The 27,679-nt window shown below is 36.6% G+C and overlaps 2 protein-coding genes across 3 annotated transcripts in view; one reads left to right on the top strand and one right to left on the bottom strand.

The window, feature by feature from the left end:
* Positions 1–27,679, bottom strand: part of LOC137265586 (phosphatidylinositide phosphatase SAC2-like) — a 345,091-nt gene that overhangs the window by 165,973 nt on the left and 151,439 nt on the right. The window lies entirely within an intron of this gene.
* Positions 1,187–26,968, top strand: LOC137265611 (octopamine receptor 2-like). The gene is made up of 2 exons (XM_067801043.1): positions 1,187–1,570; positions 24,906–26,968. The coding sequence occupies exon 2, from the start codon at positions 25,107–25,109 to the stop codon at positions 26,814–26,816; it is 1,710 nt and encodes a 569-aa protein (XP_067657144.1). The 5' UTR covers positions 1,187–1,570; positions 24,906–25,106; the 3' UTR covers positions 26,817–26,968.

Genomic DNA, 27,679 nt, shown 5'->3' on the forward strand with positions numbered 1-27,679 from the left:
AAGCTAATATGTATCTCTAATACATAAAAACTTGACAAAAAAGTTGCTTATATTTTGACATGTTAGGCCATTTATAAAAATAATCACAACTAAAAGTAGAAAGTTCATTCACCAATGCTTTTCATCTAAATAAATAATGGAATTCATATCGGATACACTGATCTTCCTACTCCACTAAATATTCTTATAACAACAGTCAATCAAGATCACTAAAGCCCTGGTCAGACGGTTTTATTATAAAAGTAGGGGGGCATTTTTTCATCCTAATTAGTCAGGTTTGTTTTTATCGGCGATTGGAGACAAGAGACGAATGGAGATGTAGGCGATCATGGACTAAACCAGTGGTGAAGCTCACTGCCTTAGTTGACACGTGTCATCAGATTCCACCCATGTTGAATGATGCTCATGCTGTAGATCACTGGATTGTTTGATCTAGACTCAATTGTTTACAGACTGCTGCCATAGAGCTGGAAAATTGCTGAGTGTGGCACTAAACAACTAACCAACTAAAACAAGACACACAAGATTCCTTCAAAACTACCTCCGACTTCATTCAATGACTTGCATGTAAAGTTTAGTTGCTTCTCTACCTAATCTGTAAATATTTTACAATTTTCCACAAATATTTTGTGAATTAAATTTGGGATATATGTGAACTTAACTTCCCTCTTTTAATCTTACAGAGTAGAGGCTAAGTAGGAGACATAAGTACAAGCTGGCGTGGAAGCCTGGGCTTTAACATTCAAGCCATAGTGCCCCACTAAGTCTCTTCAAGATTTGAAAATGTTTTAAAAGTTCACAAACAAAACTGTAATGAGAATATAATTATCTTTTGAATCACAAGAGATTTTTAAAACTCTTTATAATTTCAAAACCAAAAATAGCAACATTTTTACCATTTACCATCAATCCACATCTCTCTGTCTCCAATCTTGCAAAATGCAATAAAAAAACAGGAAATTATCAATGTGAAAACAAGCGTAAAGATGCAAAAATACACCAACATTTAAAAAATACAATCACCAAAATCAAATTCACACAGCTACATTCGTCAAAACATCTTCTAAAACATTTATATAGACATACAAAGAAGGTAAAAAAGTTCTGAAGCACCAGTTAACATAATCACTTCATTAAAATTCATAGCTCTCAATTAACAAATCAATATCGACAGCAGCAAATCAGGAACCAGTATGCATCAGACCAGACCTATAAACAAACCAGAATATACACCACTGTCACTTTTCAATGAGCCACGTGCAAAAACACAGGAACTACTGAGGCTACAACTTGAATTCTACAGATTGCAGTGCCAATCGTAACTAAGCTATGTCAAGCTGCTGCTTGGGCTAGTGATAACGCAGAGCTAGTCAATGAATGAGGCGTGATCAATATAGAGCTGTAGAGGAGGATGCGAGCGATAGAAGATGCTGGAGACAGCCAGTGATGTGAGGGGCTCCGAGCCACCCATCAGTCGAGCAAATGCTTGTCACACATACACTAAACGTGATGGAGCTCGGAGTAACAATACCTGACTGCTGGAACACCTCATAAAATACTTTCTGTAATGGTAAGTAGGTGCATCGATGAATTTAATGATTTTCTGGTTTTCAAATATTTAGTATTGTAGAGTTTGGGTAATTTGTGTTAAAAGAAGTCTTTTATATGGTGACTGGTCATATTTTGAATGTATTATGCAAAGTGTTTACAGATAGAGATTCATTGATTATCTTTGTATTTTATGCTTCACTGCAAGTGTACTGGTTTATTTACAGCAAGTCAGTTTGAAAAGGAGTATGTTTACAAACACCTAATGATTTGTTTCAAGCATTTTTACATACTAAAATAATATTAGTTAGTTGAGTTCATGGCTGACTTTACAGAAATTGTATGGGAAAAACTACCCAACTGCTTTACGACTGATGCAAATACAAAGTGTTCTTTTCAATGGATAAAAAGTAATTACTTTTAAGGTGGAAAGGTTAAAATTTCAGTGAAATGGTTCAATAACCAATATCAAAATATTTCTATAGAATAAAGATTGATGTTTCTGTGAGGCTTCATACATATTTACTTAATTCAATGAATTTTAGAGAAGTGATAGCATTCTACACTAATACCCTAGTCTCGGAGAGGTTTACATACTAACTCTGTGAATGCATTTACATGAAATAATTTGCAAACAATTACAATATATCTGTTGAAAGTGAAAATACTTTTATAGAGTTTAATGGGTATATGAACCTACATTGTGGAAAACATGTGCAATATAATATATACATGTAAGTAGTTCTTTACGTAGATGTTTGGTCCATTGTGGTCTTGTTCTGACAAACTACTAACAAATATTTGCGCTGAACAATCACAGTAAGGTAACATCGAATTCCATGGGAGCTGAATTTGAAACCGTTAATAATTCAACACCATACTACAAAGGTCCTTACTGCAGAAATTGATCCAAACTTGACGTTCATCTATCACAAGTCGACTACACCATGCAAAACCATTTGTGTCTTAAACAGAGGACAATGGTTTTGAAACTTGAAAAATGATGTCACATGAAACCATTCACAAGAAAGTGTTATTTCTATGTGGACATAAAATAAAGCTTTGGAGATGTTTAAGAAATGCCCAATGATGTTATGTCTGATCAGATTCCTGTCAGGCTTCATGCTTGAAGACTCCCAAGTGGTGCTTTCGTCGCAACAACCATACACTTGAGGACAATGTTATAGAATGTATTGCCTTCTCATTGAGTATTCTGACACATTTTCAGGGTTAAATTGCAGTTTGAAATGACATGACAAGGTTCTATTATAAATCTAAATGTACTGAAGTATCATTTCACTGACAACGCATACCATTGTTTTTTACTTTGATTCTGACTTGAATCATGTTAAGTGTTTGTACTGAATCAGCTGATCACAAGTAAGTAATGCCAAGGTTTGATATCTGTAACAACTGTCACATAACAAAAAGACTGGGCATCAATAATTCTCATATAATTCGAAAGTTTGATATCTATAATAACTTCCATGAAAGTTTTGATATAAGTTTTGATATAAATATATATAGTAAAGTCCATGCTATACAAAAATTTGATATAATTATCTATGATAAAGACAGTGTAATACAAAGGTTTGATATGATTATCTATTTTGACTGCCATGTAACACAAAGGTTTGATACGATTATCTATTTTGACTTCCATGTAATACAAAGGTTTGATACGATTATCTATTTTGACTTCCATGTAATACAAAGGTTTGATATGATTATCTATTTTGACTTCCATGTAATACAAAGGTTTGATATGATTATCTATTTTGACTTCCATATAATACAAAGGTTTGATATGATTATCTATTTTGACTTCCATGTAATACAAAAGTTTGATGATTATCTGCTTTGACTTCCATATAATACAAAGGTTTGATACGATTATCTATTTTGACTTCCATGTAATACAAAGATTTGACATGATTATCTATTTTGACTTCCATATAATGCAAAGGTTTGATATGATTATCTATTTTGACTTCCATGTAATACAAAAGTTTGATGATTATCTGCTTTGACTTCCATATAATACAAAGGTTTGATACGATTATCTATTTTGACTTCCATGTAATACAAAGGTTTGATATGATTATCTATTTTGACTGCCATGTAACACAAAGGTTTGATACGATTATCTATTTTGACTTCCATGTAATACAAAGGTTTGATACGATTATCTATTTTGACTTCCATGTAATACAAAGGTTTGATATGATTATCTATTTTGACTTCCATGTAATACAAAGGTTTGATATGATTATCTATTTTGACTGCCATATAATACAAAGGTTTGATATGATTATCTATTTTGACTTCCATGTAATACAAAAGTTTGATGATTATCTGCTTTGACTTCCATATAATACAAAGGTTTGATACGATTATCTATTTTGACTTCCATGTAATACAAAGATTTGACATGATTATCTATTTTGACTTCCATATAATGCAAAGGTTTGATACGATTATCTATTTTGACTTCCATGTAATACAAAGGTTTGATCTGATTATCTGTTTTGACTTCCATATAATACAAAAGTTTGATCTGATTATCTATTTTGACTTCCATATAATACAAAGGTTTCATGTGATTATCGTTTTTAATTCCATATAATACAAAGGTTTGATCTGATTATCTGTTTTGACTTCCATATAATACAAAGGTTTGATATCTATAAGAACTGAATTCTTATCAAATCCATCATGGCATCTGAATCCTTGTCAAATGCTTAACCACTAAATAATTATCAGATCCTTTATAAATGAAGCATCACTATCAGAACATCACTGACTCTTTCCTAACAACATGATAAAGTGTTATAAAATCTTCATATCTGACGTGGAAGGGTAATATTCTGTAAACGGTTTCAAATAACCATAAAGCCTGAACACAGGTACAAAACATCCAGAGAAAATTAATATCTGCAGTCACTGAATTCATAGCATTTAAGATATGAGATGAGCTGTACAAGTCTGCAACAGTGTGACTCTAAACCATAAAGAAAGTAATCATCAAAGCCCAAGTTTGCTTTTTTTCCAGCAGAATTTCCTTATCATTAATACATTGACTGCCCCTCATGAGTATTCTTGAAGTATCAATGTCTTGTCAAATTTGCCACTACGAGTTATCTCGTACTTGACATCAGTGGTATTTTAAAACAAGTTTCACATGTTGGCAAACAGGCACAGGAAGCAATCGGCTCCTGGAGGTTATAAAGAACACCAGGAGATATTTGTTTCTTGTGCCGGTTTTGAGGTCTCTCTGAGTGTATGCGTGTGTGTGGATGTTTCTCCTGCGTACTGGGTTTATAGAGCAGGCCCACTGAGACACTGTGCCACAGTTTTACATGGATCCCATCTCACACGTTACACTGATGTCAGACTGGTTCATGTTTTATCTGTTTAACACCTAACATACTTCAGAGTTACAAGTGTCATCTATTCAAGTTTTTTGTATAATGAGACTGGGGCATAAACCAGCTACCTTCCACTCCATGAACCTTGCATCCTGTTGCATAACGTTCCCTTCTGCAGAACCCTTCTGCTTATCATCATCATCATCATCATCATCATGTTTGTGAACCTATTTAAATACTGACTGTTTCATATCTCAAGATGTTATCAGGCTGCATATGTTGTTACCTTGCCTAATGCTCAAAATCAAGGATGTATGTATACTGAGGGGGGAAAAATAAGGGACCATGTCAAGGCACAAGTGTTCCCTTATTTTTGTCCTGGTTTCTTCACAAGCTATGCAATACAAAACATGTGAAGAATGTAAAGCAACATTTATCCTTTCATGTGATCCCTTATTTTCAGCTTGGTCAATGTCATGACACTCAGTGTTGTATATTTTAAAATCACAACATTGACAATTATGGAATATCAGCAAACAAAGTAAAACGTTCAGATTTGTCACCAGGAAAAAATGTCTTCTGTCAAGATAAATGATAATTATGTTGATCAAAGACATAATCCATCTCATATGTGCATCACAGCTGGTCAGAATTCGAACACCTCGACCTTCTGGCAGCTTCTTCAACATCACTAACCAGACTTCTTCATGCATTTTAAAATGTCACGAATTTATCGTTTCCGCTTCAAGCAAGTGACTTCACCGCAGATGATATTCTGTCATATGTACTTGACATTTTAGAATGCTCTCTGTCATTTCTGATGACATTCTAAGGACATGCCTCATAATGAACTTGTTTGTTAACCTACGAAAAAATTATGATCGTGTCAAATCAAAAAGTGTTAAAAGATGTATTTGTTGTTACCTTGCCTGCTGCTTGGAATCATGGGTGTAAAACAAAGACAGGTGGGCTCAAATGTATTATACTGCATCAGAAGGGGTGTGGTGTCTCAGTGCGCTAGCACTATAAACTCAGCCACTACTTGGTATTAATCAACTTCTTGTATTTCATTGTCAGGGAAGGTTTGATGTTATTATGAGAAGTAAACAAGTCAAATATTAAACACCAATAACATGATTTTCCTGAACCTGATACCAACAGCCTAACCTTATAGAGGTCTTTTAATTAATTTTGGATAACCTGACGTCTATGTCTGTTGACTCATTGATTTTCATTTTTCACAGACAAGTGGATTGGCTTAAAATAAAATCATAGTTGATAGATACAGCCTGTTCAAGCGATTCCATTACCCACAGCCTAACACGTCATTTCAAACAGTTGGAAATAATCTCAAGTTCATCTAACGTTTTCAGGAAAATAATTTGTGGTTAGAGAGATATTAGTTTGTGTTTTGCAGTCATAAATCAAAAGTATTTTCTTTTAAATTATTGTTAGATTCTGGAGCGATTCCAATTTCAGAGTTGGCCTTTTCAGCATCATAAGGATTATCCATGTCCCAATGGGCTCATGAAGTCGGTGTTGGTATCTCAGTTGTCGTATTTGATGTTACTGTTAAAGTGACAATCATTTGAAGTGGTCTTTTTGGAAGTTAAAGCGATGATTGAAATGGGATTCCCTTATAAAGACCTTGGTGCCTAATGTGTTCTACTTTAAGGAAAATTGGAAATATCCTGCTTGTGTTGTAGAAACTAACTGTAAACCAAACCAATACTAAGTAACAATGTTGGTCACTCATCATGACAAGAAACTGGCCCCTGCAAACACAGTCTACCTTGGTTCCCATGGATTGTTTTGGCAGTAAGGGCTGCACATTTTCCTTATCCTGATTATTCTGAACACTTTATAAATTGGTAACCATGTTTCTTCAAGGATCATTTAGACTGCTAAAAGGTCTCGCCCATGAAGATCATTAAGAGCTTGAGGTCTGACTCATGAAGATCAGAGTTTGAAATGGTCTTCAGCATCCTATTCTTGTCAAAAGATGCAAAAAAGGTAATTAGGTTTGCAGACCTGTTTACCTGGTTGAAACATGTCATTGTATCCAAACTGCATAGGTTAATGCTCATGCTGTTGATCTGTGGATTGGTCTAGAATTCATTATTGTAATATTTGGCTGGAAGTATGGTATAAGCAGTGATTCAGATCCATGAACTGAAAAGTAAATGATCATCAGTATTTTGTCCATTATGTAACATTGACAGACTGAACAGTGTAACAAAGCACTGATGCTGACTTCTGACTTTCAAAATTAATTGTTTGATCATCATTAATTGAACTCACTAGAGCAAACAGAACTTCACTTGACTCGTGCTTAGGTCTGAGACAAAGGATCTGAGACCACTTCACTGAATTTGGTGTAGCACAGTGGTTAAAGTGTTCACTCATCATGCCAAAGACCTGGGTTCGATTTCCCATATAGGTACAATGTGTGAAGCCATTTTCATGTGTTCATCTAAACTAAGCTCTTAGCATCAGTTTTAGCCATTATTTGATTATCATTGGTAAACTCATTAGACCAAACAGGTTGTTACTTGAGTCGCACTTATGTCTAGTGGATAAGTTTCACAATGATGCAGTAACAATGTGATTTATCAGCACTCTGATACTTATCACCTCCAAACAGAGCAAAAGGAAGCCAGACATACAATTAATATGTGAGTCTTATCTTATAGGAAAACACCTATTATTTATCTAGAAACAATATCTATGCTTTCAAAATAACTAATAGTTAATAAGAATTGGCAACTCAGCAAATTAGCTTCTGTCTTGTGCCAATGACATATTTCACACAAATCACTGTTCGAAATCCACCAATTATTACCAAAAAATATCTCACAGAAATGAACATATTACAACTTAAGGAAAGAACTGTCATACGTGGAAAAAGATTTCTTTGTACGTTGGAATGATTAAATAACAGTAGAGACAAACACACTGATGTTGTTTTTTGTGTAGTGATAACAAATGTTATGCATTTACGGAACTCAGAGACAGCAATCTGCTGTTTTCCTACATTGTCTCAAAGACAGAAAGTGTTACAGAACTTTCAGATAATTTCCTCTAAGTTAAGGCTTCAAAGCTTACAAGACTGGGAAAGTTATTAAGAAATGCGACATTATCCTTCAGGTTGTCTGATTTGACTTCGTATTTGAAGTACTCATCTGCTTCATATTTGAAGTATTTATCTGATCTTTATTTTCAAACAATATGAGTTAACTAAAGTAACAAAATAACAAAATAATTACTTCTTTTGTATTAACAACAAAAATGATAAAATTGGATAATATCCTTGGTCTGTGGAAGTTCAATAACTTGTTGCCTCCTGAAAAAAATAAGTTCAAAAGAAAAACACTTTCACAAAGCAAAATACTGCTTGTTTACAATGATGACTTGGCAATGCATGTTTACAGAGAAATTATCAATTTTTGCACAAAGCACATAGCTCAGTTTTATACCTGTCTGGTCTGAAAATAAGTAACTAATGATAGCAGTCTTTCACAATCCCAAATAACTGTATAGGGTTTCAGGGGATGGGGGAGGGGGGAGGTTACACTTGTTACACTTTTGTTCTGTTTCATAAAAACACACACCCAACCAACAGTCAAGAAGACCTGAACATACGATAACAATCAACCTCATTCATCACCAAGTGTCACAAATCTTCTCCACTTACAAAGGTGTTCCTGGGAAAAATTCCATAATAGTAAGCACTTAGAAAGCTGTCGACAGATAGCCCTGTTTTCATAATCAGAATACATATGATTTCAAACCTAAGCAACTCGCAATAAGAAGAAAACAGACCAATGTGCTTGTATTGTGATTAGTCTGGCCATCAGACGTAGGGAGAGTCTCGGACCAGGTGTTGTATCCATCATGGGAGACATGACGTCTGTTTGTACTGAGGGACTCATGGGACCTACCTTTGCCAAAAGCATTCATTCACACAACATTACTTCCGTTTTTTGTGTCTCTCTGATGGACCATTAACAATACTGTTCATGTGAGCAAAACAAGTGTGCATGACTTTTCAGTATATTCCTGGTGAGTCATGACGCTTGTATATGACTTGTAGATCTGCTACTAACAATGTGCATGGTCGCTCACTGTTGACCCACTGCTTGTATACAACTTGTAGATTCGCTATTAACAATAGACATGAACACCTATAGATGACCCACAGCTTGTATACAACTTGTAGATTTGCTATTAACAATAGACATGAACACCTATAGATGACCCACAGCTTGTATACAACTTGTAGATTTGCTATTAACAATAGACATGAACACCTATAGATGACCCACAGCTTGTATACAACTTGTAGATTTGCTATTAACAGTAGACATGAACACCTATAGATGACCCACTGCTTGTATACAACTTGTAGATTCGCTATTAACAATAGACATGAACACCTATAGATGACCCACTGCTTGTATACAACTTGTAGATTCGCTATTAACAATAGACATGAACACCTATAGATGACCCACTGCTTGTATACAACTTGTAGATTCGCTATTAACAGTGTTCCAGAATACCTATAGATGACCCACAGCTTGTATACAACTTGTAGATTTGCTATTAACAATAGACATGAACACCTATAGATGACCCACAGCTTGTATACAACTTGTAGATTTGCTATTAACAATAGACATGAACACCTATAGATGACCCACAGCTTGTATACAACTTATAGATTCGCTATTAACAGTGTTCATGAATACCTATAAATGACCCAAAGCTAAAATGCAACTTGCAGGTTTGCTATCAACAGTGTTCCAGAATACCTATTAATGACCCAAAGCTAAAATGCAAATTGTAGGTTTGCTATCAACAGTGTTCCAGAATACCTATATATGCCCCAAACCTTGTATACAGCTTGTAGATTTGCTATTAACAGTGATCATGAACACATAGATGCCCCAAACCTTGTATACAGCTTGTAGATTTGCTATTAACAGTGTTCCAGAATACCTATAGATGACCCAAAGCTTGTATACAACTTGTAGATTTGTTATCAACAATATACTGTATTAACTTGCCTGGACTGACTCTAAAACATTTGAATAGACTAAACCATGTAATTCACACATGTGTCTATGTTTAAATGAAGTCATATGTATCTTCATAACCACAACCATCAACACTGGCATCAGTTACTTATTTTCCCCAAATCTCCATAAAACAACATAGAAATATTATCAACATCAATAAAACCCTCCCCATTGGTGAAATCAGATCTTATTTAAACAGCGATAGGTTGCTCGTCACATTATGTTACTTCTACTTCAGCTGAACGAAATCTAGCACCAGAGACATAACACAGGCTAATGACTCTTCCATAGGCTCATCTACAACTGGATAAATACTCTAAAACCCTACAACACTCTTCTATCTTGCCAATATGGACACATGGAAAGTGTTGGCATCGTCCCTTCTAAACTTACACACCAAACCCTCATACGCCTTTATCAAATACCTGCATGTGATATTGATTGTATTTTAATGATAATGTTAGCCTTAGATGTCACTCCCACCTGCTGAAGCCTCGATACAAATTGTACATTTACCAGCTGGTCCCATATACGTCATGGAACAGGAGGCAAAGAAGAGTCAAATAAAAGGGAAATCATCAAACTATTGACTTGAACTGTTACAAGCATGTCATTACATCATCGATTTCAGCCTCTGAGCATGCCACTTTGTAGATGTAGTCAACGAGTCAGAAAACGAGTACAGGTATGATTCTGTTTGATGTCTATTTCATATGGAAAAATTGAATGAATGGCACGTCAGTTTTGTTAAGATGTACATTTCCACATATGCGGTTGTGAATGTCAACATAGGCAAGGGAATATGTTGGCATATATACAGCCGTATGGTTCAACAAGGACAGTTTTAACTGTCATAACAGAGGATGTCACACAATACATACAGGTGTTTCTTTTAACATATATATAAAGGTGTATATTTCAGCCAATATACATGTGTTCCTCGTAACATATATACGGTTGTACATTTCAGCCAATTTATAGGTGTCTCTCTTAACATATATACAGGGGTATGATTCAACAAGGTCTCTATATATAACTCCCTAGCATTTGTTATGAACCATCACTGCAGCATGTGGTATATATCTGACAACATAACTCTTCTTCCTCTGTTTTTAACAATGACCACAAGTTGATAGGAATCTAAACCAGCAATGTCATTGTAAAACTGAGAGTGAGTAGTGTCTAATGTCACCTTGAACAATCCTACCACAGCCATAATGGGCGAAACCCACAAAGATCCACTGTAGAATTGGTCTTCAGAAGCCCATGCTCATCGTAAGAGGTGACAGAATAGGGTAGTCAAGTTCACTGACTTGGCTGACATATGTCATTCGCTCCCAATTGCCTAGATCGATGTTCATGCTGTCGATCACTGAACTGTCTGGTCTATACTTGATTATTTACTGGCAGACACCATACAGCTGAAATAATGCTGAGTGCAGTGATGGGTGATGGTAATCAATAGTGATGCCGTTCTCAGACATTCAATGCTTTTGTGGAATCCACAGTAACCTCATGGTGCTGACAAAACCTTGGAACAAAATCATGGAATTGGCACCAATTATCATTGGTTCCTGAAACCAAGGAATGAAACTCAGCTCTGAGAGCGATGACACTGTGTTATCTGTGAGAAGATAAAGAACTTCTACCCATCATAAATATATAAGCAATGTCAGATGCTATATTCTGCTGCATTCTGTGTGTTCCACTGAGGGTATAATGGGTTGGAATGATGGATACAGTATTTTGCTAGTCATGCCAAAAACTATTCACATTTCTTGTGCCCCGTGCCATAACATTGCTGGCAAGTTGCAACATGCAGCAAAACCATACTGACACTGTTCAGAAAGCCATATTGTGGAGTACGAAGCCTTGGTTTGCCTACATTTTTACATGAAATGCCATTGTTTTATATTGCTTAGAACACCCAGGCCATAACAATGTCTGTGTTGGGCTTTACCCAGTGCACTACTGGTCAAACATCAGACACTTTGTGAGTACATTTGACTACACAGCTACCACATCTGCCAGGTCACCAAACATGCCAACCCTTAAGTGCTGCAAATAGTAGTTTCAATGTTCAAAATTACTAGTTTGACCATGAAATTAGTAGTCGACTGAATAAACAAATCATGATGGATTAATTAGAAAAAATTAATGATACTATGGTCACGTGGTGAAATTATTTCTGCCAGAACTAAGCATATCAAATCAAAAAGCTAGTGAAATCAGCTTTGTTAAAATTACGTTTGTTACTTGCAATACTTGAAGTTCAAGTATGTCATTAGATTTGATGAATGGAAGGTATGTGAAGTCCAAAAATGAATTTCAACGTTGAAAATATATGTTTCTGTCTATATATCCAAATTTGATTGCATTTAATTCAAATTTCATAGGATTTCTAGTGGAATTGTATTAGCGTAGTTTGAACTTAAAAAATTCCTAGCGATTACAATAAAATCATTAAGGTTGGCATCTCTGGGTCACCTGTAGGAAGACCAATAAAATCAGGACCATATCTGTGGTGTAGTGGTTCAAGCATCCCCCTGAAAAAGTGGAAGTCGCGGTTTGATCTCCCACTGCATCAGACCAAAAGATGTTAAAATATGGTCTTAGTTTGACCCAGTCTGGAGCTTGGTATTAACAGATACAAGAACTGGTCAGTCTGGAGTCAGTATATTGTGTGTAGGGCAGTCAAGTTTAACTGCGTCATTGTGTCTCAGTGAGCTATCACAATAAAACCAGCTGAGGTCTGGGCTAGTCCAGGAGACATACACACTCACATGCACATCATCATATCAGAGAAATATTCTAATGTATGACGTTAAACCCATTTCACCTCACCCCATCCCATCTCACCTCACCTCACCCTATCTCACCTCACCTCACCTCACCCCACCCAACCCCACCCCACCTCACCTGTCGTCACATTTTTCTTGCGAGACATGGATTATCTCATCTGTGATATGGTGAGGAGCATTATTGAGACGGATGACTGTAGTGTGGTTCAAAAACTGTGAGTAATCAGCTGGTAATAACCCTAGTTAATTATATACTTTATTTCATTTTCAGTGTAACACGTTCAGCATTAAGTATTGATGTCTCACATTGACGTAATGTCACTGACACGAACAATAGGATACATCAACAGGCTGATCAATGCCCTTGTTATGTCCATCATGATACAGTGACATCACTGTCAGTACCAGTGTACAGTAGATTGTGTTTACTGTTAAATCAAGCCTACTGTGCGGAAGTAAACATGTTACATTGAGTGCAGGGATAAAACAGTTTCCATTGACAGTTACGAGAGTGTATCGTTGCTGTACAACCTAGTCAGCAATAACTGCAACGTTATCATGTCCTGATAGTGAATTTGGGTGACGCAAAAGTGTTTGACACAATAGTCAGTCCATGGATGGATACTGTGATTGTGAAAACGAAACGTCATGTCAAAACAAATCTAATGTAATACACAGACGATATGTCTCTGTTGGATATGATGCAGCTTCTGGGTCGTTTGTTGTAGGATGCCATTTGCAATGTTCCAACATATCACAGTGTTTCCTTGAGAGGCGATAGAATTAAGAGTAAAGGAGGATAAGATATATGGATGAACACTTCTTCATTACAAAACATGAGCAACGTTTCAGGGTAGGTCCTAACACTCCATATCAAACAAGTGAGTGAGTGAGTGAGTGAGTGGGTGGGTGGGTGGGTGGGTGGGTGGGTGAGTGAGTGAGTGAGTGAGTGAGTGAGCGAGCAAGCGAGCATGGTTTTATGTCACTTTTAGCAATATTCCAGCAATATCACAGCAGGGAAGACCAAACTGGGCTTGACACATGGTAGCCATATGGGAAATCAAACCCAGGTCTTGGCGTGACCCAGGTCATTAACTACTGGCCTACCCTACTAACCTGATTGGTGACTGTGTTTGATATCGGTGTTAGAACTACCTACTAAGAAACATATTGTAATAAATAGCCTTGCATGGTGGTTCCTCTTTCAAAGTAAAAAACTAATGGTCCCTCAAATATCAAATACTTGGCATCTAAACTATACTCCCCATGGAGTAGAATGGGGACATGTGCTAAAGTTGGGTGGTGAGAACCCTGTAATGCTCATAAATGTGTTCTCTCTGACATTGTTTGGTGTGACACCTTTCAGACTGAGTGGAGTATCTGTGAAATATTGGTCGACGTATCAATAATATAAACCAGTCCAATAAACTGGGTTTCATGATGAATAATTCATTGAGGTCCAGTGACAGCAACTACTTTCAGCGAGGTCTGTACATAAACGTGTGATGGAGTAACTTAGTGGTTAAAGTGTTCGCTCTTCATGCCAAAGGTCCAGGTTCGAATCCCCATGAAGCCCATTTCTGATGCCAAAACGATTATTTTGCTGGAATATTGCTAAAATCAATGTAAAACCCAACTCACTCACTCACTCTGTACACAGATGTATTATGTTACCACCTAAACAGTTGATTGCATGAAATATCTTTAAATTGCTAGAAATTGCTTCCTCATTATGTAACCAATAATGGCTGCAAATCATCATTCGTCACTAAATCATAAACGGTGCAAATCACTACGACTATATCCCTAAACACAAATGTTTACCTTCTACAGCAATGTCTTAAACAGCAATATGTCACTATTTTGAGAAGAACATTGCAAGATAAATACATTATTTTCCCCCTCACATTTCTGACTCATAAATATCATACACAAGCAATAATACTATGCTTTGCTATTGCCAAGGGGTTGAAAACTACAATTTCTATTTTTAATTTGATATATTTGAGTATCACATGAACTCAATAAGCTAACAATTGCTATTCATCATCGTGAAATGCTTCTTCTTGTCTATTTAAGTTATTTCACACCCAATGTGCAAAGCTGATTACGACTTTCTCGGGAATATTTGGAGTTTCGATTGTTGCAACCAAAACATGATGATTGCCATCATTGGTGCTGTTTTTCACGTTCCTGACATTTTTTTGTTGTTTATGTTGTACAAATGATGATAATAAGGTCTTGTTTGTGTTTTTCGCCTACTCACAAAAATGAAAATAGATGGTAACTATTTTGTTGTTATAGACAGAATCATGGCATTTCCATTTTGTTTTCTAACAGATTAACAATTTAACAACCAATCTTTTTGGTCAATTTTAAAATGATGGCATTTTGAAATCATATATATTCACTTCATTGAAATTTGGTAGTTTAGTAGAATGCTTCAAAAGGATAAATTTCATAAAGCTGTCAAAATGGGTAAAAAATCAGATTTTAATTTTATTTTACTACAAGGATCATAAGCAGGAGGTTTCTAACAACAAATGTAGGGGCACGGATTGGCCTGTGCTCTTTCTCATCATAATAAATCAATTCCTACATGGCTGAAACATTGCTGAAGTGTCTTTGAAGTTCCTCTAACTTCTTATTAGACACAAGCAAACAGTTTGCTGTGATAAATGTTGTCTGAACAAAGGGCTTGAGTGTTCTACCGCCAAAAATCCACTTGTTTAGAAATGCATCTTTATCGGAAAGGTGTGAACAGCAAATTTCACATCTCACTAAGATAGACAAACTATCTACATGAACCTCTTCACCCACAGCACCTCTCTTTAAAAACAAATCAGTTTGAAAAGGAAACACATTTCACCTAAAAAACATCTGTTAAACACAAAAATAGTTACGTACTGAAACTCTAAATATAATCAAGTGGTTTATTTTCTCAGAGTGATATACACGACTCTAGTCAACTGACTCAACTGTCAGCGATGAGGAGCTTGGTAGCTATTTACATGCAAATATTTAGGCAAGATTTCCTCAGCAACTTGAGCAATTCCTGTAAGTTCTCCAAACAAAGTATCTACTACTCTCAAAACACATAAATACAGACAGAGGACAAAGGAGGGGAATGTATTTGATGCTGAGCTACATCCCAAATTAGATTCTGCATCCTGAATTGTCCGAGACGTACCTTAAGGCATAATGACAAAAGGACTTCTACACTCCAGATTCCTTTCTGGAGTATATGCCGAATATCTCAGTGCACATTTCAACCAGATGGGTTAAAGGTACAAGTGTTTAGGACTATACAGGAAGTACATAGAGGATTGTTTGTTAATATTAGGTCTTTGGATTGCTTGACCGATTCTGAATTTGAGATGACCCAGAGAAAGGTATGTAAAGATCTGATTATTGTATGCATATTGTAGTTTTATTAACTTTGTATTTTCAAGTTCATCTTAATTGAGATTACCATTTAAAACAATTTTCACTTAACAATATCACTTAACTCTAATGGTCTACAAGTGATCTTGTTAAAAAAATATCAATTTCATAACTGAAACAAATTTAAATGCAATGTTTAGAGGAAAAAAATCTTAAATTAATATTCTGATATAATGTTATTCATTTGCTGCATTTACTGAATTTATGTAAATGTGGCAAAAGTGATTTTCAATCGGGACAATGCACAGATTATAAAGAGCTAATCCAACTAAATTTTTTAAACAACTGATTCCCTATTTTCAGTTATCTTCGAGAGCATTGTACATTTATTACTCTTTAAAAAATTCCTTTATAAAAGATCATGGAGTGCAAGAAAAAATAAGTAATGAATTTTAATGGTTTTATCCCAGTTTCAGTAGCAAGTAGTTGCAGGAAAATATTTCTATATTGTATTTTGAGACAGATTAATAAGTGATACCTAATCTTTAACTATGTGTATTTTCACACTTATTTGCCTAGTGCACACAAAAGAAGTTGTTTCGATGGAAAATAATGCCTACTTATTCCCTGGTTTGGATGAGTCATATCTATATAAATAGGGAAACATACAACTAAATGAAACATCATGAATATTAGAGTACATTTTTAATGTATCAATAACATAAACAGACCGATATTTTTGATGACACAGCTGGAACGACACCTGCCTCCATCACATCATCATCTACTGTCCCACCTATGGTTTTACACTGATCGTGTGATACTCATTAGTTCCATAGTGCAGGCTATATACTGGGTGGGTCCGGTCATCATAAAATGTCAAATACACTCCCAGAATAGCTTTCGTCAAATTTCCATTTATTGTGATATTTCAACTGTGCAGAATATTGGAGTCCTTTGTAAACAAAAAAATGCACCTGTGTTTAGGCTCCCTGAAGATGGCTTTATGTTCTTTCATAACCTACTTAAAAACTTTCACATTTTTATATTCGAAAATGAAAAATTAACAAACACAATTAAATATTTTGGGAGGAGGAAAAAATGTTGAAAATTGTTGTGATTGCTTTTTACTATCATTTTACACAGGTAAATTTTCATGTAACTCTATATTATATACATATCTCCTTAATATAAAAATATTTTGAAAAACTACCAAACATAACAATAGTTTTGCAAAAGGGTCACCTGTTAATTTAAAGGTAATTTGTCATTTCTCTCTGCCTTGATCACCTTGTGTTATAACTTGGTTAGCGTGTGGTCACACAAGAGTTAGACATTCGGAAACTATGACAGCTTGTTTGGGGATACTGGGTAAGAATACTCCACAGAAACCCAAGCTGATCCTACACAGTAACCAAATGCAACAGTTGCAGCAACCAACAGCAACAGACACCATGACCAACTGCTACAGGTGGTCAGACTCATTGACTTGCCATTAGCTGCTTGCTTGCCATTGTGCCGAGAGGACAAGAATTATTGTCCATTCCATCAATATTTTGATAATATCAAAGCACTATAGCCATAATATAGCAACATCTTGCTAAACAACAAAGCAACAGGTCTGATCCCAAGAGCTCGCAGAGAGAAACAATTTCAGAATGTTTTCTCGTTGGGATTCCTTAGTAGCTTATATTGGTCTCTTGGCCATGTGTCTGCAGTAAAAGATATACATAGAGTTGCGCTCTCTGCCACATGGGCCCCACAGAACATCCAACATATCTCACTTGCGTCATGGTCTCAGTAGGTGTCCATATATCAACAGTAGGCTAGTCAGTACCCTTCACTTCAGACTTGTTGACAAAACACATGCTTGTGTAATATGCACCCTCCACTGTATAACCATATGTTTCAGTGTAATATTTAAAACTTTAACTGATCTTATCATATCTGTCAGTCAAATAAACAACCAGACACTCCAAAGCTGACCCACTCACTCACTCACCCACCTAGTCAGTCCACTCACCCACCCATTGACCCACCCATCCACTCACTCACCCACCCAGTCTGCCCACTGACCCACCCACTCACTGACCCAGGCATTCATTCACTCACAGACCCATCAAACCCTCCCAATGAGTTAGTCCACTCATTCACCAACCGCCAGACCCACACCCACACCCACCCACCCTTACACACACACACCCACACACACACACACACACACACCCCACACACACACACTTTTCCACCATCAACATTATCCAACAATCATTTACTGAAACATTACAACAGCAGAAAGCCAATTTTCCCACAAAAATAAAACAACCCTTATTCTGACAAAACATGCCCACTAAACTACATTTAAGTAATGGTTTAAGCACCAAAGCTCCATTCCACGAGAGACGATATGATGCAGAACATGCACATTTTATCAACAAGGCACATGGGAAAGCTATTAATGCCAAATTTTGTCACCAAAATTGTCCTCCAATTGTGATAGTTAAATCCAGTTGAATGATTTCACTTAGAATCAGATCAAGAGCAAGAAATATGACACACGCAAGACCCTTCTAAATCAGTCTTAAGATGATTGGGATAAATGTAAGAAAGATAGAGTATTATTACTTTTATTTCTGTAACCTGAGAAAGTGAAAAAATATGGAGGTTCAGTGCCGTTTTAATGCTAAACATGGTTGATTGAGTACCGAGGTGCTGTGAACGAGTTGTTAGACACGAGCCTGTTTCAAAAAGCTATCGTGGCACTTGTATTGAATGATATTGCTGGTGTATTTGTGTTACATGTAACAACAGAAGCACAAACTACAGTTGCAGGGTGATCACTATGTTACATGTAACAACAGAAGCACAAACTACAGTTGCAGGGTGATCACTATGTTACATGTAACAACAGAAGCACAAACTACAGTTGCAGGGTGATCACTATGTTACATGTAACAACAGAAGCACAAACTACAGTTGCAGGGTGATCACTATGTTACATGTAACAACAGAAGCACAAACTACAGTTGCAGGGTGATCACTATGTTACATGTAACAACAGAAGCACAAACTACAGTTGCAGGGTGATCACTATGTTACATGTAACAACAGAAGCACAAACTACAACAACAGAAGCACAAACTACAGTTGCAGGGTGATCAGTATGTTACATGTAACAACAGAAGCACAAACTACAGTTGCAGGGTGATCACTATGTTACATGTAACAACAGAAGCACAAACTACAGTTGCAGGGTGATCGCTATGTTACATGTAACAACAGAAGTACAAACTACAGTTGCAGGGTGATCACTATGTTACATGTAACAATGACAAGGTTAGCTATATGTTACAATCACAAGGAGAATTATGATATATGCAATGGCTGCAAGTTAAACTTTTTGTGAAAATTAAATCAGATTGAAAATATGAGTTACATGTAACTATATTACTATATTACATGTTACACCATGGGCAACTAGAAGGGTGAATATGGCAGGTGGCATTGTGTGTTACTTAATATAGTTGGACCCAAGTACCAGACTCCCTTTCCAATATAACATCAAGTCAAGGGTTATGTAGAGACTCTTGAAATAATGTTTACAATGTTGCTATGCATTTCAGGAATTAATGGCTATTTTATTCAGTAAAACTAACATTAGAAACCTCAGTTGTCCCAAGTAAAATTTACAGCCTGAGATCCGCTACAAATCTGAAAAAAACCCAGGATTATCTAAATTGTCTATAAACATTAATCAGAACATAGATGTTGTGGCCATTGTAGCCATTAACCTGCAACGAACATTTGACACTTTCTGTCTTGAATCTCCCGAGAACAAACTTCCTAGAAGCAGTTGCACAGCAAGTAGCAGCAAGACAATACGGAACCCAGTCATACAACAGTGACATAATGGTTCTGATGACAGTCCTGCCAGATCCAATCACCAAGATAGCGCCAGCTTCCATTTACAAATTAAAAACCATCTACATTTATTGTAGGTAAATCCATTAATCGGCTGGTATGACAATAGACATTTTCAACACCTATGGTTCCTTACCAGTCATTATTGTATTCCCCCGAACGTAGTCTGCAGCAGGCATTGTTTCTAACATGATCAAGACACAGCGCTTATTGGAATCCGTCTATCTTAAAGGTTTCTGAATCTCGCATGATTTATCGGCTCCTGTTTTACGTCAGGCACAGTGAGTGTCTTTAGTTTTACCCCTCATTCAGAAATATTCCAGCTATATGGAAGTGTTCAGTAAATAATGGAGTCTAGACAAGACAATCCAATGATCAACAGCATGTGCCAAGTCAGACAGTGTGACCACTCGATTCCTTTAGTAGCCTCTTACAACAAGCATGGGTTACTGTAGATCAATTCTAACCTGATCTTCACAGGTTTCAGGAACAGACATGATTTACCTGGGTCTGTCTTCCTTCAGGTATAAGGACTGTCAGGTGTAATTTGTTTGGGTTTACATCATGACCATGGGTGCCCCCGCTTGTGACATCACGTTTTATTGTATTTGCATGACAGTCACTGACGTAATGTCATGGCACATGCTCAGAAAGCTTATACGTCAGACTGAAGTCTCCATAAATCGTTCAACCTGAGGGATGATGGGGCAGACCTGGGTTTTATTCCTCACATGTGTACAATGTGTAAAGCCTATTTGTCTGCCATGATATTACTGGAACATTGCTGAAAGTAAGGTAAAACCAAACTCACTCACTCATTCATTCCTCTCGTGTGTATCTCATCTTGTCCATCTCTTTCAGACTCATCTCTTATTAACTGTATCTCTTCTAGCCAGAAACATTCAAATGCTATGCTGTTGCTCAGGATTGTGAGGATTCATGATGCAGATTAGATTCTCATATACCAAAGCTCCTAAAGTAGGAATGGACATTAAAAGCCTGGTGAACTGCCATTGTTATATATCTTTGGATACTTACAGCAATTCTAATCACAGGTCCATAAAATATCAAGTTGGCTCACGCTTTTGGAATTAAAACATCTGAATTTAGACATTTCAAAACAATAGTCATAAGTGATAAAAACTGTATATGACTTGTATATGACTTGACATTTGTTTTAGCTGGCTGGTTGGTCAATTGCTCAGTTCATTAAAGGGTTGATAATTGGGTTGGCTGGTCAAGTGGTCGAGTTGACAGCTTGATAAGTTGGTTGGTTGGCCAGTTGGTCAATTGCTCAGGTCGTTGATAGGTTGATATGTTGTTTGGTTGGTTGGTGGGTTGATCAGTTGCCCAGTTTGTTGATGGGTTGATAAGCTGAAAAGTTGGTTGGCTGGTTGGTCAGTTGGTCAATAGTTCAGTCACTTGGTTGGCTGAGTGGTTGGTTGGTTCATTTGAAGTTATCACTGGTTTTATCAATATTCAAGCAACACAATGCTGAATAAAATAGATGTCTCACAGTACCACAAATAGCAGCCAGGCGTTCAGCCTGATGAATTACCACCTCAACCATTAGTCTACCTCACCGATGTTCGTCTTTTGAAAATAATACTTTTCCACTCACAAAATGTATGTCTAGTTCTACCTTGAACATGCACAGGATGTGTTAAAGCTATAATTGCATATAACAACCAACTTAACAACAGATCAAAAATCTACTCTGCCAACGAGACTGGGCCTCAATGGACGAAAATAACATCTTTTTTCCCACCAATCAATAATGACGGATCCTGAAAGTCTCATAATCGCTTGTCATGAATTAATAACGTTTGAAATAGTCAAGGTCAAGCTGTTTTTAATATTGACCAACTTATAAACCATACCATCTCCCTTTACAAGTTAATGAAATCAAAATAATTTCCACATCCACACCTCGAGCACGAAGGAGTAGTTTTCTATGTGGCCGGTAAAATCATGTATGACCAAACATCCGATTTGACCTCAGAATAGAAACCTTTGCTGAATTAAATATCCATCATGCGACATATTTGAACTGAATAAACACCTCTCTCAATTCACAGATTGAAGAAAAACAAGTGTATTTTTCATGTACATTTCCACGAAATTGATCACATTACTGCGTTGATGTTGATAACAAAGATCAAAGAAATTATAGTGAATGTGTGAATATTAATTAGAACATTAGTGATAAAATCTAACAAAGCAGAACTTATTAAATATGGAGATTTATTTAATGATATGAAAGAAATGAAACCAGAATAATTATTAAACTGGTTTTGAAAAATGTTTAGAAATAATTGCATGGTTAATACTTTTACATATTTATGCATGTAATATGCAAAGCAACTAGTTATGAGTGATATCCAAATCAATTCCATATGTTGAATGTTGTTGTGCCATCTGTTCTTGTGCGTTTTAAGTGAACAGTTGACCTGCCTCTGCATGTATTTGTGATGTGGGGCAGGCAGAATATGCTCACATTTTGTTCAGGTGTGAGTGAGTGTGTTTAATTTTCTGCTGCACTTGGCAATATTCCAGCTATATTGTGGTGGTCTGAAAACAATTAAATCTTGACCAGACAATCCAATGATCAACATCACGAGCATCAATCTACGCAACTGGGAACCAATGACATGTGTCAACCAGTTAACCAAATCATCATAGACAGGCCAGTAAACTGCATTAAGTTAACTGTATCAAAATTCAAAGTGGGAAAGAAGCACAACTGCCAAAATGTTGTCAAAAAGTCAATTTTTGTTGACATCAGAAAAGCCAAAGAATCAAGAGAACTTGATGTACATTTAACAAGTTTTAGTTGTCTTCCACTTGACAAGCTAACACAGATGCCTTAAAAAAAAAAAATTATCATTTCTGTAGTTTGTAATGAGAATCAAAAGCAATATCCAAGCCTAATGCTTTGAATAAGAATGTTTTACATTATTAGTTAAAAACAAAATATCTTGTTAACAGTTATTCAACATTTTCTCAGTGTTCATCCTACACTAGAGTCGGTCCCACAGTCAAGTTTGTGAAATGTGGTTATAAGCCAAAATGCTAATATAATACCCTAAACAGCAAAAGAAATGCAGGTTTAAAAAAACCCTGAAATCTCATCAAAGAAAGCATTCATGTTATGACTTGTATTAAAAAACTTAACCAACACTGACCTTGCAGTTCAGTATATGACAGATGAAACTGAGCATTGCGACCAAAGTGATACAATTCAGTTTTCTGAAGATAATCAAGCAGCATTTGTTACTACATAAAAATCAAAATTCATGCAAGAACGGATATAACACCTATCTCTAAACAGTATTATTTTTATGTAGATAATGTATGAAACTAATCTTTTAGAGAAAAAAAAATCATGAGAATTAAAATTCATCTTAAAGCAATGTTAACGATAACTCAACAAAAAAATAAGTTGTCACGAAAATCCAACATTTTCTGATTTCTAGAAATGTTACTCCTCTACCCATATCTATCCATTTTCCAATTTCCATCTTATATATGCATGTTCAAGTGATAATGTAATTTCTGGTTTTATTGGACAGAATTTATCCTCAAGCCACGATAAATATCAATACACAGATCCAGCTGAACCCCAGTGATAAACCAATCAGTGATTGTCTTGGGACTAACCCATGCCAAGACAAGATATAATGTTTTCATCACAACTAATGCAAATCAGTCTTTATCAAAGGTCTGGGAATATATTTCCTGATAATGTGTGACAACATAATTGGCAAGAAATTGCAATGTTTGACCAAGGTCATAGAGAGGTCTGTGACGAGTGTTGGTAGAAGCTGACCATGTCAGATGCGGTCAATTCATCAGTGTCAATAGTATTGTCTTCAAAACTAGTTATGAGGTATTTAGTAAAGCAGGTGTGGTGGAAAATGTCAATAAATATCATATAGGTTAAGACTACTTGTAAAGAAAGTAGTATCCACTGTCAGAATGCAAGAATGGAGTTAAAAAGTCCATATACCTGACAATAAGTTATATTTGTGAGGACAAAGAACAAATTTAGAAAATGATGTTAGTCAAGGTTGAATGAAAAAGCCATGAATCTAGCACAAGACAAAGGAGGCTACCAGTGCAACCAAGTAACCTAATGGAAATGTCACAGTGCAATTCTGAAATAACTGAGTGAATCTGAGCACAATCACTTTAAGCAATACTCCATCCTGACATCATGAAAGTGGAGCCCAAGAATCTAATTCACTGAATGTAACCCTTTGGGGATTGAAACCCATGTGTTCAACATGAGTAAACACTCCAACAACCAGCCTAACCCACAATCCTTAATGCAGAACGCAAATACTCCAGGACAGATATAGATAAAAATGGCAGATCACATATGTGAATAATTTGAAAATGCATTTTCATTTGACTTTCTCAAAGAGCACTGCCTGGAATAGCAAATATCTGTCGTCTTTGATGGGTCAGAATTACAAAGTCACATTTGTTCAACCTATACGTCATTCAATGGTCAAATATACGATGTATGCGATCTAAAATGCCAATTTATCGCTGTAGAAATAACAAAATCAAAACAAGTCACTGGAAATGTAAATTGACCATTGTCGCATTTTGTCTGTTCCCCAGAAATGCAGACAGCATAAATCATGCAAGGAAAATAGGTCCTACCCATGCAATAAAGTCATATTTTCTTTATCATGTATAAAAGGGTTCAGAGTAACTTTGTAACCTGAAAAAAACCCAACAAATAGCCTTGACGTGTTTTGCCCGTATAACAAATTTTTCCCGTATTTTTCCAGACAACAGCAACATTGACAGAACAGCCAGATTGACAAGATGATCGTAAATTACACAAGCATTGATGTCCATTCTGCAAAAGCCTGTCCACCACAGAACAAGTGACAAGTGTTGCAAGCCAGGAAAGTAGTATAAAACCAACACCATCAAGTTGTTCCTTATAATGGGAAACTCCAGAGAAAGTGCTCTCATCTCATAAAAGCATGGATGACAACTTTTTGTACACGAAGGCGCCGGACACAAACTCTGGCTTCAGCACCTCGGAAGTGTTTGTTAATGGCCAGTTTACGACCATTGCTCCATCGCTAGACCTTGCCGCCAACAGCTCCATCAAGGAGGACGATTACTGGAGAGTTAATGGGTCATTCAGCAATGTCTGCAATTCAAACTTCTCAATGGTGTGGAAGCTTACAAGCCCGGTGTGTTCAACGCGGTTCCAGACTTTTGCATCATTTATGATTGTTCTGATTGTGCTTACAGTAATTACCCTGTTGACCATCATCGGGAACAGTCTGGTCATACTTGCATTGTATCAGTACCGCTCACTCCGGACAATGTCCAATTGCCTCATCGGCAATCTGGCCATCAGTGATTTACTGCTTTCTATGACCGTCATGCCTATATCCCTGGGTAATGACTTACTTGGGTACTGGGTGTTCGGAAGAACAATGTGCACAATCTGGCTGTGTATCGACGTCCTCTACTGCACGGCTTCAATATGGGGACTGTGTACCATCGCATTTGATCGCTACACTGCAACAGTGTATCCGGTGTGGTACCATGAGCAGAAATCTATTCGCAAAGTTGTTGCCTATGTTGTGTTTGTGTGGATCTTTTCAATAATAATATCATTTGCGCCGTTTATTGGATGGCAGGATATGATACCAAGTTTCTACTCCTACAATTCAAATTTGAATCGCCACGAATGTATCTTATTTTCAACAAAGAGTTATGTATTTTATTCTGCGATGGGATCATTCGTCCTTCCTGCCTGCCTTATGGTGTTTCTGTACATTCGGATTTTCAGTGTTTTACATGACCGATCAAACAACCTGAAATCACGGAATATGTCTTGCTATACTCCACAAAGCCCTTCCATTGGAAACGGATGTCCTCGAATAAATTCACCCGAAGATAACAGCATTGAAATGAATCTGACACGTGAAAATACAGCTTTCACGGTCACAACAGAACTGATGAACAGCACATTGTATTTAAACGGAAACACGTTTACCCCTACCAGTGAAATGATTCCGACTGAGGTCGGCAATGATGACCAGTCTTCGGATTACCCTTCTAATGGAGATTTACGATCGGTGAAACCTGTGACAGAAACTGTCAGTTTTGCAAATCCTGATTCTGACGGACATCATCTCTTGGTGACCAGCAACCCAAACGGTGATTACAAACGAAACCATAACGGTCTTCGGAAAAGCTGTTCCGATGCCATTGACCTTCAACGCCAGAAAGGCGACAATTCCTGTGATAATTCTGTTCGGAGCAAGAGTGTGAATGTTCTGTCTGATCTGTCATCTGACGACTCGGACAATCGCTGTAAGAAGACCCGTAAACACCGGTTCTCCCTTCCCTGGAACCTATCCAGCTTGGAACGCAATCAACGGATGACATTAAGCATGAAGAGACGATTTGAACTGCGAGAAACACGAGCGACCAAGCGCATGCTCTTGATAATGGCATGTTTCTTCATCTGCTGGATACCATTCCTCTTCATGTACATCACGAGAAGCTTATGTGAAGAATGTTACATGAATGACCATTTTGTGGCCTTTATCATCTGGCTTGGTTATGCTAACTCAGGAGTGAATCCAATTCTATACACTCTCTTCAATGAGGACTTTCGACGAGCATTCAAGAAGCTCCTAGGGCTCAGTGCAAGACGAAAGCCTTTCTAACATCTCCCTCTCAATCTGCCACTAAAACTCTGCCTGAATACGTATGGTCTTTCACTGTCAGACATTTCTATCACCCACAGAAATTTCATTAGCAACTACAAGGTGTCTATACCTACAAACCACATTATGAATAAAAGTTTGCTATAATATCATGTTTAATGTCACTGTAATATGTTGTTTGGGAAATATTATAAGTTGTCATTTTGGGATATCTAAGCTCAACCATGATGACCTGATATATTTTTGTCAAAATGTGAAAAATTAATTCCGATTTTCATGAATTTTTTCGCCAATGCAGTTTCCCATAACACCTGAACATTCCTTAAACCTTGTTCTTCAGACATCACGATTAAGATGACATTCTCTCAACATCTGATCATGTTTGTTTTTTTTAACTTAGAAACCTTTACATAACAGAAAGATGCATTTCCCAAAATGTTTCACACAACTTTTTGCATGTTATTTTATCACAGCATTTTTAAGTTCCTATGGGTTCTTCAAAATATTAAAGCAGGTGTAAAAACAAGCAACATACTATTACAGACTAGTTCAATGGCCTTCAGGTACATAAGGATTTGAAATTAAGATGAATCTACTTTTCTGAAACCAGCAAGAACCCTGTGACAAGTGTACTTCTTTTTCAAGATGATAGTCTGATCAACGACGGCTGAACAGCAATCGACCCCCAAAAATGCTTTGGAATGAAGTTAATTTTATACCTGAATGTTACTCAAAGTATCAGACGACATTTTTTCAACAGTTGGATTACCAACTGCTTTAGGAAAGGTCGCAAGACCCACAAGGGAATACAGAAGTCAGTCCTGTTCATGTTAATTCTAAAACTTTTTCACCAATATTTCAAA

Source organism: Haliotis asinina, chromosome 15 (assembly GCF_037392515.1).
Source record: "Haliotis asinina isolate JCU_RB_2024 chromosome 15, JCU_Hal_asi_v2, whole genome shotgun sequence".
Lineage (NCBI taxonomy): Eukaryota > Metazoa > Mollusca > Gastropoda > Lepetellida > Haliotidae > Haliotis > Haliotis asinina.

Coding starts and splice junctions, on each gene's coding strand:
- LOC137265611 (XM_067801043.1), top strand. CDS start 25,107: ATGGATGACAACTTTTTGTACACGAAGGCGCCGGACACAAACTCTGGC.